Here is an 11,877-nt window from a genome sequence, read left to right as displayed (position 1 = left end):
TCTGGTGTGGGGGGCGGGGTGACGCGGCCAGACCGACGGTAGTAACGGCTGGGAGTGCTGTTGCTGCCGTTATAATGGCCGCTGCCGCCACCACGTCCCCGGTTGATAAGGAGAGGTAACGCGGATTGTGTCCTCCGGTCCTGCTCCGCTGCGGCCCTCGTTTCGGAGGGCTGTCGGCCCGCTCTACCCCGTTTGCTTGAAGCGGGCCGAGGGTGGGGGGTACGTTGGGCCGTAGCCGGGGGCGAGTGGCTGTGCGAGCCCAGGGCGCTGTGCTGGTGGCGGCAGTCGGGAAGGGGCCTAAGGGGCGGGGGGGCAGCGGGAGCGGGGGGTCAGGCGCCCTCCCGTGCTCTCCCTCGGCGCTGCGTCGGCCGCGCCTCCGAGCCGTCGGGCTGCTTTGGGGGCTGCCGGTTCGGAGCGTAGTGCGCGATGGGCTTGTTTCCGCTGTCTTTTGTTGGGGGGGGGGGGGGGGTTGCGCTTACCTTTAAGCTATTCGTATGAGGAATATTTTAGCTGCCTGTGACAGGTTTCCGTATGTAAAAGTGAACAGGTATTCTAGATGTTCTGCGTGAGGTGCTGCGGACTTGGAGAATTGTATTTTGTTAATATTTCTATTTTGCGTGTCTTCAAAGATTAGTTACAAATATAATATGGCTAACGGCCACGTATTGAATTTAGTGTTGCTGAAATGCTTAGTCTCCCCAAGCACTTTTTATAGGGGTGACTAGAACTCTGTTTTCCAGGGGCAGCATTCAGGTGTGCAGCCCACATGCTCTGCAGCAAGTCGAGGAACCTACAGGTATCACTCACCTGTGATTCATTGCAGAGAAGGTTCAGCTTGTATAAGGGTGATATGGGGGAGATTATAATAACTCATTTATTTGTTGATGTAGGAAGTGAAAATTTAGCCTTTCCTGATGCTGGAATGCTTGATGTTGCACTACCTTATTATTCTTTTAACGTAATGCATTTAAACCTCAGAAGAAGTAAACTGAGGAGGAGATGGTGGTCAGTGCAGTGTGTTGATGGTTGTGAATTTCAATAATGAGGTTAGAATTTTCTTGTGCAGATCTCTGCCACTTGCATAAAAGCAGTAGCTGTTCTGTAAAAAGGGTTGTAAGTAATAAGAGAAAATATCAGTTCAAGGGTATTTGGGAGTAGAAGAGTAATGAGAGTTGAGATGACTGAGGCTGATTTCAGGGTCAGAAAGAGATGTTTTCTTGAGGCAGACTTTCTCCTCAGAGATGTTTCCTTTTAATCCCCATCAGTGACTCCTTGTCGGTCTGCAGCTCACTGAATACCAATCTGCTCTAGATAATTTGCTTGCTTTCTGCTTCCTTAATCTCTACTCTGCTAGTATTTCTGCCTGATGAGAAGTAAGAGTGAGGTTCAGTCACTCTGGTCCTTACATATGCTTGAAAAAGGTTGAATCTTTTGAAAAATCTTAACTCTGCCAGGTTTCTAGGCATAGTTTTTCAAAGGCTTTGTAACCTGACTAAATTTGGATAGTTCTTTATGGGAATAGGGAAAAACAAATCCATGATAAAAATGCTTTTTTTGCTTTTATCAAGAACTTGAAATTATTCAGCAGTGAGGGTATTATAACCTTTCAAGGAAAGCTTCCATAATTCTTCTGAGTGAAATGTATATATTAGATTTTAGCTTTTGAGATGCTGTGGGTGGAAACATGGTCTTTCAACCTCATTTTTTTTCTCAAAAGCCTAGGAGATAGCCCCTTCCTTTGTCCGCATCCTGCTCCTGAAACTGGTGTCTTGCAAAGATGGTTTCAGCCAAATGGTTGCATAGTCTCTTGAATAACTGAAAATGGGATTTTGCAATGTCTTGCTAATTAGTCAAGGAAAAATAACTGGCTGTTCTAAACTGCTGTGGAAACTTCTGTGTTATAGAAATGGGCTGTCTTTGTTTTACAATTGCAAAAACAGTTTAAGGAGTTGATATTACTTAATCTTGCAATGTTTTCTCTTCTAGATTCATCTGCATTTATCCAGCATATTTAAATAACAAGAAGACAATAGCAGAAGGAAGAAGGATACCTATAGACAAAGTAATTTGTGGGTGGCAGGAAAATACAATGTTTTGCTTTGCAGTAGTATGTAGGGAGTTGGAAAATAAAGCTAAATCTCAGACAGAGCTGTTCATCTTACCTATCCCTCTCAGCAAGTAGACTGATAACTGGAAATTATAATGCATTTGAAGATAATTTAGTGTCAGCATGTGAACTTGTTAGAAGAGCACTGGGTTGAAGTCTCTGCTTTCATGTGAGCAATACCTTTGGCAGGAAGATGAAGTACTGAAAACTAATACGCTTGATAATCTACTACAGAACTTACTTGCTGAATTTAGAAGTGATACAGACAGCAGTAGTAAGCTAATGCTTGTGTGATTGGTGATCTGACTTATCTGATCAAGAAGCAGATTATGTTTTTTTATTATTGTTTTTTTACTACTATCAGAAAAAACAATCCTAAGCAGTGAAAGAAGCCTTTTATATTCCCAGAATTCTATACTATTCTATTCTAAATACTATAAGGGAGTGAGATTATTATAACTATTTCTGGACACATTAAAAGCAACATCTACTAAATCTATGTACCACGTGCATTTTAAATTCTGTCCTTGACAGCAGCAAAGGGACAAAGCACAGAGTATGGGTATATTAAGATAAGTTCCAATCAAAATTGTCTCTATGGGAGGGATCTGCTCTCTTGTACCTGGAGAACTTCTGTTCTTTTCTTCTCAGTCCTTGCTATATGTTTACCATTATTGATTCATCATTCTTGGTTTTTTATTAGTATGATAGATGTTACTTCATTTCACTTATTTTATCTTAGGCAATTCTGTTACCTTCTCCCCTGTCCTAAATAATTCTGTGTCATCTCTTTCCTGTTTTTTTCTGATGTCATCTTTACTTTTTCTTTCTTCTTTTTGATGTTTCCTAGACTGTAGAAGGGCTCATAAATGACTCTACAGCAGATATGTCATAACTTGAAGTGCCTTGCCTTTCCCCATCCACTTTTTGTAGTTGCAGAGTGTAGGGTGGGAAACCTTGAATCAAACTATTGCTATGTAGGTAATTCAGCATTTAAAAATGAATAACTGTAACATGTTTCAATAGGCTGTTGAAAATCCGACATCTACAGAAATCCAAGATGTGTGTGCAGCAGTTGGATTCAATGTGCTTGTAGAGGTAATAAAAAAAAAAACTTGGTATGGGTCTCAGTTTTTCTTTCATTATGTCTTTTCTTACAAGCAAGGACAAACTGTAATTGAAAAGCTTTGGTCATCAGCCAAGATGCTTGTTTTCTTTGAGCAATAACTGAACATAATGCTTAAATAGATGTTGGAAAACTGTATACAAGGCAAGAATCACATATCTCAAAGATAATGATGCTTTTAGCCTATAAAAAAAACTATAAAATATATACATATATTTTATGTGTGTATATATTTTGCAACCTGGAACTATACAAATTAAATATTAAAAAGTAGCTCACTTCTAGTGAAAGATGATTAATTTTTGGAAAGAATGTCCTATAGGAATAGGATTCTGCTGCATGAAATCTTCAGGGTCTTTTGAAACCTCTGTGGAAGTCATGTTTTAGCCTAAGAATGTTAGGTTTTCAGTACTGCAGTAATCAACTCAATACTCCTTGGTCTTTAAACAGTTTAACTTAGTCACCTGTCTTTCTTAGGGAATGAGTCTGTGTTTCTAGAGAGGGAACTTCTTTCACAGTTTATTCTTTTCAGAATTAATTATTAATATAAAATATTTCTGAATTTTCTATTACATTTTATTAAAGAAATTAGGTCTTCATCAAAGAATTTAATGGCTGGCATCCAAAAGTCTGTACAAAATCACTTTGCTTTTCAGAAGAAGACTAATATATTCCTGTTATTGCACCCAGCCTGTAAAATAGCCAGCACAAGCAAGAAGCCTGTAACATTGTTCTAACAAAAATGAAAGATACAAGTATCCAAAATCAGTGGGCCTCAGCCTCTGACCCATTGATGTATTGTCTCAAGATGTTCCAGAAAGGTTCATGACATGGAGATGAAACAAAACCTGTGTCACTGTGATCCAGATTGGTGGAACAGTACAACAGTCTCTGTAGCAAGTTATTCAGTAAATTGGCTGTAACAGTGCTTCTGGAAAAGTTAAACTATTACTTTGGATTTTACTGCACTGGCTAAATGATGGGTGACACTGATGCAGAGTTGCGGTTCTGGTTTTGATCTGCTCAGAAGAATTCCATGCAGGCTGCTGTGACTTTCATAGCTTGCCTGGAAAACTTGCAGAGAAAATCATTCCAGTACTTCATATTCCTAGTAAAACAAGTTTCTCTTTTCATATGACAGAAAAATAAGATGTATCCTAGAGAGTGGAATCGTGATGTGCAGTACAGGGGTAGAGTACGAATTCAGCTCAAACAAGATGATGGCAACCCATGTTTACCTCAGTTTCCAACACGTGAGTAGAGCATCTGGGTTAGATGCTTTAACTGTTACTAAAACAGGAAGGCTTTGTTTTTCTTGTATTATTGGCTTGTTCAATGAGTTTTATTATTACAAATTTTGGAACTTAATATCAAATAAATTCACTTGTTTAAGTCAATCAAATAAAGCAAGGGAGTGGAATCTGTAAAGTGCTGTTGTCTTTGATCCTGCTTTTTTTCTTCATGCTTGAAATGAAAGTTGAAAAGGATTTGGAGGAAAGTTGCATGATTGCTATAGTGAACAAAACAACCATTCAGTTTTGTTTGTTTGTTTTTGCGGGGGTGGGGGAGAAGGGCGTCRTTTTTCAAAACGGGTGTTGGTATTAAAATGGCTAAATTCCACCTTTTTCTTAGGTTACCTGCATTAGTTAAACATCAGTACAGGTGACAAACTGATAAATTACAACACTGAGTGTGTATTTATTTTCATAAATTAAAAATAAATTGGGAGGGACCCTGAAAGTTCCCTAATTTACTTGTCATGCAAGATGAGCTATTCTTATTAATTAGTTAGTAAACAAATAAATGTGGCAGCTTCTGCTTTTTTTTTTCTTGGTAAGTAATCGGAATGTAAAAGGGAAGCAAATAAATATCTGAAGAAATATATATGAAAGACAGCAAGTAGAATGCTGAATTTAGAATGGCCTAAGAATGCTGTTGGTAAGGAGAATATTTAAAGCTGTGTTCCTGGTGGGAGATGGTAGTGTCTTTCTAAAGATGCTTGTACGTGTTGTCTGGTTACTCTGTGCCAACTACTTTTGGCTGTTGGAAAGTGAGGGAGAGAGTCATAGGAAGGGTGTAGATGCTTTGGAGGCTGTGAGGTCGTGTGCCACTGATGCAGGCAATCAAAGAGGGGATACCTCAGTCTTGATGGCTGTGCAAGAGAGGTTATAATCTGGTTTAAATAATGACAAGGTTCTAGTGAGCTGTGACACTTTGTCAGTCCTGTGCTTAAGAAAAATCTGACTAAAGCTTTCCCAAGCTTCCAGCTACATGCAGAAAGTAAGAAGGAACTCTGCATTTTGTATCTGTTTTAACAAAAATCTGAGCTGGGACTGAAGATTCTAGCTTTCAAAATGATGTGAATGTTCTTAACATATGACATATGCATTGTGCACTGTTTCTCTCTTTATTTTTAGGTAAATCAGTGATGCTGTATGCTGCAGAAACCATTCCCAAACTGAAAACAAGAACACAAAAAATGGGAGGTAGCGAACAAAGTCTCCAGCAAGGAGAGGGAGGCAAGAAAGGCAAAGGGAAGAAAAAGAAATGAGCCCACGACTGTAATAATCATTACTTTACATAGGTGTACTTACTACAGATACGGATGGATGCATTACTGATTGCAACTTTGAAGTGAAAGATATGGGGGGGGGGGGGGGGAAGAACAGGTGAAGCTGAATAGAACTGCCTGCTTTTTCCAGAACTGGAATGCATGTAACTGCCTCATCTCTGTGTCACAGAAAATCTGTCTATCTTCACACACAACCTGCAAGTCTAAAGCTAACATCCAGTTCTGAAAGTGGAAGAACATAAGCAAATGGGGTGGGTGGGAGAATTATTCTTTCCAGAAGAAATATGCAGTGTTATTCAGCTTTAAAAAAATCTTATGCAGACTAGATACCAGAAAACTAATTGCCTTAGTATACCATTTCTCTATGCTAGTTAAGTGATTATCTTAATTCTGCATGGTCTGTATTGCAAACAGAAAAATGCACATGAGTGAAATTGACTCTGTAAGCTTCCCTTGCTAATTCTGTCACAACTGTCAAGTGTACTAATAAAGGCAACAAGTTAATTTTGAAAAATCTAAGTGTATAAAATACTTTTGTCAAAAGCATTGATTTCCCTCTTTCCCCCCCCCCCAGCCTGCTTAATGATGCCTGTGACATACTATAGGGATAATATTTTAACRTTTTAAGTTAGTTGAACAAAATAGCTGCTCTTTTTTGTCCTTTGTAATGTAAGATACCATATTACATTTCAGGTTGTTTGAGAGCTTATGAAATGTACTTTCTACCTTTAATCTCTAAAATATTATTTCAAACATCTGAGGTTCGCAATATCTGCTAATGTAAAATAAAATATTATGTTTTATAGATGTGTAGCCTATGGACAGGGGCAAAAGGTCAGCCATTTGGAGAAGCTGAGTTGGTCAGAACAGCTGTCAGCAACAAGGAGCCTTATAGAAGAAATCAAGAAATACACTGTGTAAGTTAAGTGAGGGATGATTTTAGTATAAGGAGACTGAAAAGGAAACAGCAATACCTGTTCTCAGTTAAAAATTTCCTGCATGAGTTTTTCTAATCCTTACTATATGAAAAAAAAGTGAGCTGAATGCTTTCATAAATGAGTACTAGAGGAAAGTTACCAGATTATTTTGATAAATTCTCTATGTGGGGATGTTCTCTCTTAGGGTTTGTCTTATCTTTATTTATCAGGTATGCTATCCTATGGCACCACCTTTTTCCCCCCTATTTTAAAGATGAGCAGCATCCAAAACTCATCTAGACATTTAATGACTATTTTTACTAGAATAGTCAGAATTTACTAAAGTAATGAAACTTGATAAAGGGTCTTACTGGATATCCTTGCTCAAATTGCTAGTGGTTGTAGTTTGGGTTTTCTTATAATACTCTTATTTCTTGTTCTAATTAACTTTTTGGCTTTTTTTGCCTTTTTAAATTTTTTTAATAGCTTGGTAAGTTACTAGTGCCCCTTGAAGTTGATATTGATAGGTGCTGATAGTGCAACTACATAGAGCCCTCTAGTTGTGAATAGCTCAAAGTTGGTTGTATTTTCTGTCTGTAATATTTTGTAAGAGCAATTCTTGTATTGCATTATTTAATGAAGAAGAATGCTGTGGTCTCATTCTCACTGCAGTTGTGCAAAATACGAAAGCTGTCATGAAAAAGTTCCTCAGATCAAACCCCTTTACAGTGTGGGAATAAAAATATATAGGCTATGTGTAATAGAATGATTTGGGAGAAGATATCTTGTGATCTAGCATGGTAACATATAAACAAGTTTAGTTGTTTCTGCACCCTTAACAGTTTACACATACTACCTTTGGAGAATCTATCCTTGAAAACACACCTAAATTCCAGGAAGCTAGTTAACTGGCATTTTTCCATGGGCTAATGCAATGCCATGTGGTAGGAAGAGTTGGCGTATTAGAAAACAAGTGGACATTGGCCGGAGACTGTTACTTAGCTACTTACACTCTACACAATTAGGAAAGTGTTAACGGTTATTTGCAAATTGGGAAAAAATAGTAAGTGATGTATTCAAGAAAGACTGGAAAGTATAGTCAGTATATAAATGACCATAATTCCTCACAGATTTGGGGGCTTAAATTATTCCTGGCTCCTCCTGACAGTCCAGTAACTTCTCTGAAACTTTATTTTTCAGAAAAGTGAGAGCTCTCTGAAAATTACTTCATAAGAGAGAATAACTCAACTCCATAATGTTAAATGGTAAATGGACTCTTACGAAGTTATGATAGTTATGTATAAGTATTGCAAGTCACAGCTTTAGGCCATTGACATTTGAAAAATATGGAGGTCAAATCATTGGGTATCTGTTTGCAGCAGTCATAAATTGAACATCTGAAAAATTTCTGTGCTATGCTATGTGGATTAAGGAAGGATCTTAGTTGCATTGCTTGCCAAGTTACCTCATCAAAGAAACAAAACTAGTGAAGTTATTTTAAAACATAAGGATCTTATAAAGAAACTGGGAAAGATTTCTGCAAAGAGTAATATTAACACCATCTTAAACTGTGATTTAATCAAATGAACAACGAAAGCTGTCAGGGTATTTGGGGTAAAGCTGGGGGGGGTTGCTGGKTTTTTTTTGTTTTTTTTTTTTTAACAAATTGCACTCTACTAGGAAATCAAATAACTGCTGCCATTAAGGATCTAAAGTCTGCGTGGGTTTTTTTGCCACCTCCCTACAGTGAGCTTATTTTGCTTTCTAGTTGACTTCAGTAAGTACTCTTGTGTGAGCAGTACAAGTTCTATAAATGAAGGATCAGAATGTTAAACACAACTCCCCTTTTCCTGCCTTAGCTAAGTTTACAAGCCCGTCTTTCATGTCTGGGTTTTTTTCTTTCTTTTTTTTTGGGGGGGGGGTTTTTTTTTTTTTTTTTTTTTGACAAACTGAGTTACTTAAATGATAAAAACAAGTGGGTCGTGATACTAAGTCAGATTCTTGTGCAGGTCTACCAGTTCCATTTCCTGCTCTCTTTTCTTTTATAACTGCCGCCCCCCCCCCCCAAGAAAAAAGAGAACAGGAACAAGAAAAGATTGTTCAAGTCTGATCGGTGAAATGGAAGTCTTACTTGTACACTTCAACATTATCATTTCCCTTTAAAAATTTGAATACAATATCATAAAATAGAATGGAATTGACATAGATACAGCTGATCTAAGCTGTGTTTGGTGCAATTTTGTTCCCTCTTTTTATTGTTAGTAACTCATATTTATAAAAAATGTTAAGCCCTACAGGATTTCTCAGAACTTGAATGTGTTTCTTCAGTCTTTTTTTTTCTCTTTGTTTAGAAAGATGGATCAGTTTGTTCAGTACCCTGATATCTATGGCATTACAGTTGTGAACATATTGGTGTCTTCAGACCATTTCTAGTGTTGCAAGGAAAGTGTCTTCTGGCCTTTTAGTTGTGGAAAATGAGACAGTAGGACAGTTCCGCATTATACATAGTCTATTTGGGGACTGGCAGAAATGGAGGTAGGGAGAAGGGCACTACAAAAACACTGGAATTCTTGATCTCAATTCTATCAATAGAAAACCAGTCTATTTCAAAAATTGGCTGGTAATGGACATCCCTTTAAGGTGTTTGGTATCTGGCAATCTTGTTATTTAGTCTGTCTAGCTTTTACTGTCTTCTCTGAGAATTTGCCTAGAAAAGTGGAATTATTAAAATAGCACTAAGGAGAACTATGGTTTCCTCTAGGTGGCAATATTAACAAAGACAGACATGCATTGCTGGGTGGGAATTTACTCTGTATCTCTGAGATGAGCAATATGGATATTAAAGCTAATCTCTCTCTTGAATATACTAGTGTAGATATTTAAATATACATACTTGTTATGTTTCTGTGTTGGTATTTCAGTACCTAGAGAAAGATTAAATTTTTGAAACAGACATGTGAGCTCAAAATCAGTGTCTCTAACAATTTCTATGGCAGCAGCAGATAGGAAAACTGACAAGAGGCATTAAGTAGCAGATTTGAACATGCAGGCAAACAACAATGAAAGGAATAACTGTAAAAATGAGAATTTAGCACTGTTGTGAGGTAGGTGCTTCTTTCAGATTTATGGAAGGGAGCAAGTAGCTGATTAGCAGAATCACAACCACCATCATTCAATTCTGGATGTAAAGTAGGTTTCAAATTGTATTTTGAAACGTGTTTTAATTTGGGAAGTGATAACATATTACCATATATAATTTTTCACCTTCAGTCATGAAGTAGATTTCACAAAGGCCAAGATTTGAGAAAATARCTGTCCTTAAACATCTCTGTATATATATTCTGTTCTTGTTGTCTGTATGCTTAATGATTGGCGCCTTTTAGCCAATGCTTTCTTTTGGGGCAGCCTATGTATACCTATCTGTGGTGTTTGTGTGTGCTGTACTGAGAGCATGAAAGATGGGAGTGGCTCACTTGTTTAGTTCTCTGTCTGTAACTGCAGATATAGCTATGTCTTAATGTAATTCCTCCTGTTACAGGCTGGCTTTCATTAGGCTATTTTATCTCTTGGTATAGGTTTTTAGAGAGGGCTTTTTTGCCTGTTTTCAAGAAAAAAAGGCTTAATACAAATGCTGACTTCATCTGTCCCTTTATAACTTTTGAGTCTGTTGATAGATTTGGTTGAAATGATGCAATGATGTGGGAGTGAGCAAACTCCAGGTAGGAACTGAGTAGAATGCAATGAAGTTCTTTTTCTTATGAAACAGCATGTGCTGTTATCTTCTCTATCAAGTTTTTTTTTTTCCAGATAGCAGAACTTGAAATGTTTAATTGAAGTCTTTAGGCTTTCAGTATTCTCCTCCAAGGATGCAAGAATAAGCGGTAGGCATATAAGGTGGTTTTGTTTTGTGAAATTCCATTGCCTACAGCAAACGCATCCTTCTGACAGGTTGCTAAATTCAAAGAAGTTCCTCTTCAGTTATTTTTACTTTACTATTTCTTGAGTTCACAAAGTCACCTGAGTTTCTTGCTCAGGCACTTCTTACTATTTTACGGACCATGAAGAGAGATCTGTCCTTCACAAGGCTATGTCAGTGTGGTTGTACAACTGAGGATTATCTTAGTGGTTTTCAGGTTGTTACTCCCCAAGTACTGCTTCATACCATCACACTGGCTGTAGAATTTCTCTGGAAATGAAAGACTGAGGTTCACTCTACTTGCATGCTTGCAGAACATGCGGTGTACAGGAAATACTTATGTGTCTCTGAATAATCACACATCTATCAACATAATTTTCCCACTAAGATTTGCTACAGGAAAGAATATATTTATTATATTCTTAGCAGTAGTGGCAACTTATTTGAAATTATTATCTTTTCTCTGTAGTCAAATGATTGTTTAGCCTAAATATACTATTTAACATAATTCTGTGTAGTAGCATGACCTAGAAGAATTTGTCATTTATTTTTTTTAAATCCTGTTCTTCCTTGTGTGCATAAGGAAGTTATGGTTGGTTGAGTTTGAAATGGGGGGAAGATTAAGGAATTAGTCATAATATTTTTACATTGATTCTCAGGATTTTTGTACAAAGTACAATTGATTGTACAAAATTGACAAGACTGGAATGCAAACTCAAGACACTTTCTTAAGTTTGTCAAATTAAAAAAGCTGTGAGGTTTTGACCTGGCAAATATTAGTTATGTCTTCTGCTACTTACAAGAAGGTATATTCTTTGTGAACTATCTTGCTTTGTTTTGATAATTTCAGTTTTATTTTAGTATCATTAGTGGTGTTTGCATCATTGTGAGGTTTTTATTGCTTTTCTCTGCCTAAGAACTTTTGTTCTGCCTGATGAATTTGGAAATGTATGGGATAAACTGGAAGAAATGTCCTACTTAAACTTCAAGCAGAAAGAACTGTAAGTGTAACCACTCCTACCTGTCAATAACTGCGGTATTTTTTTGTCTATAACACTTATGGAAGACTAGAAAATTAATAGGAGAGGAAAAAACAGTCTGAAATCCCTGTAGTTTATACTGTTTCTTGTATACATTTCTAAAGGACCCTGTATTCCTGGGACCTAGCCCTTTGTAATTCCTCAGGAAAGCAAGGCTATGAAGCCTGGAAAGCTGTGTTGCGCTGGCAGTCTGTTATGG

General features: G+C 37.4%; 1 protein-coding gene across 1 annotated transcript; it reads left to right on the top strand.

The window, feature by feature from the left end:
* Nucleotide 1: 1 nt before the first annotated feature.
* On the top strand, nt 2-6,324 carry SRP19 (signal recognition particle 19). The gene is made up of 5 exons (XM_026059886.1): nt 2-115; nt 1,987-2,062; nt 3,134-3,205; nt 4,375-4,486; nt 5,651-6,324. The coding sequence occupies exons 1-5, from the start codon at nt 75-77 to the stop codon at nt 5,782-5,784; spliced, it is 435 nt and encodes a 144-aa protein (XP_025915671.1). The 5' UTR covers nt 2-74; the 3' UTR covers nt 5,785-6,324.
* Nucleotides 6,325-11,877: the final 5,553 nt, after the last annotated feature.

The sequence above is a fragment of the Apteryx rowi genome, unplaced genomic scaffold (assembly GCF_003343035.1).
Source record: "Apteryx rowi isolate R43461 unplaced genomic scaffold, aptRow1 scaffold_161, whole genome shotgun sequence".
NCBI lineage: Eukaryota > Metazoa > Chordata > Aves > Apterygiformes > Apterygidae > Apteryx > Apteryx rowi.
The sequence above is the reverse complement of the archived record's forward strand: the minus strand, read 5'-3'. Positions and strand labels throughout refer to the sequence as shown.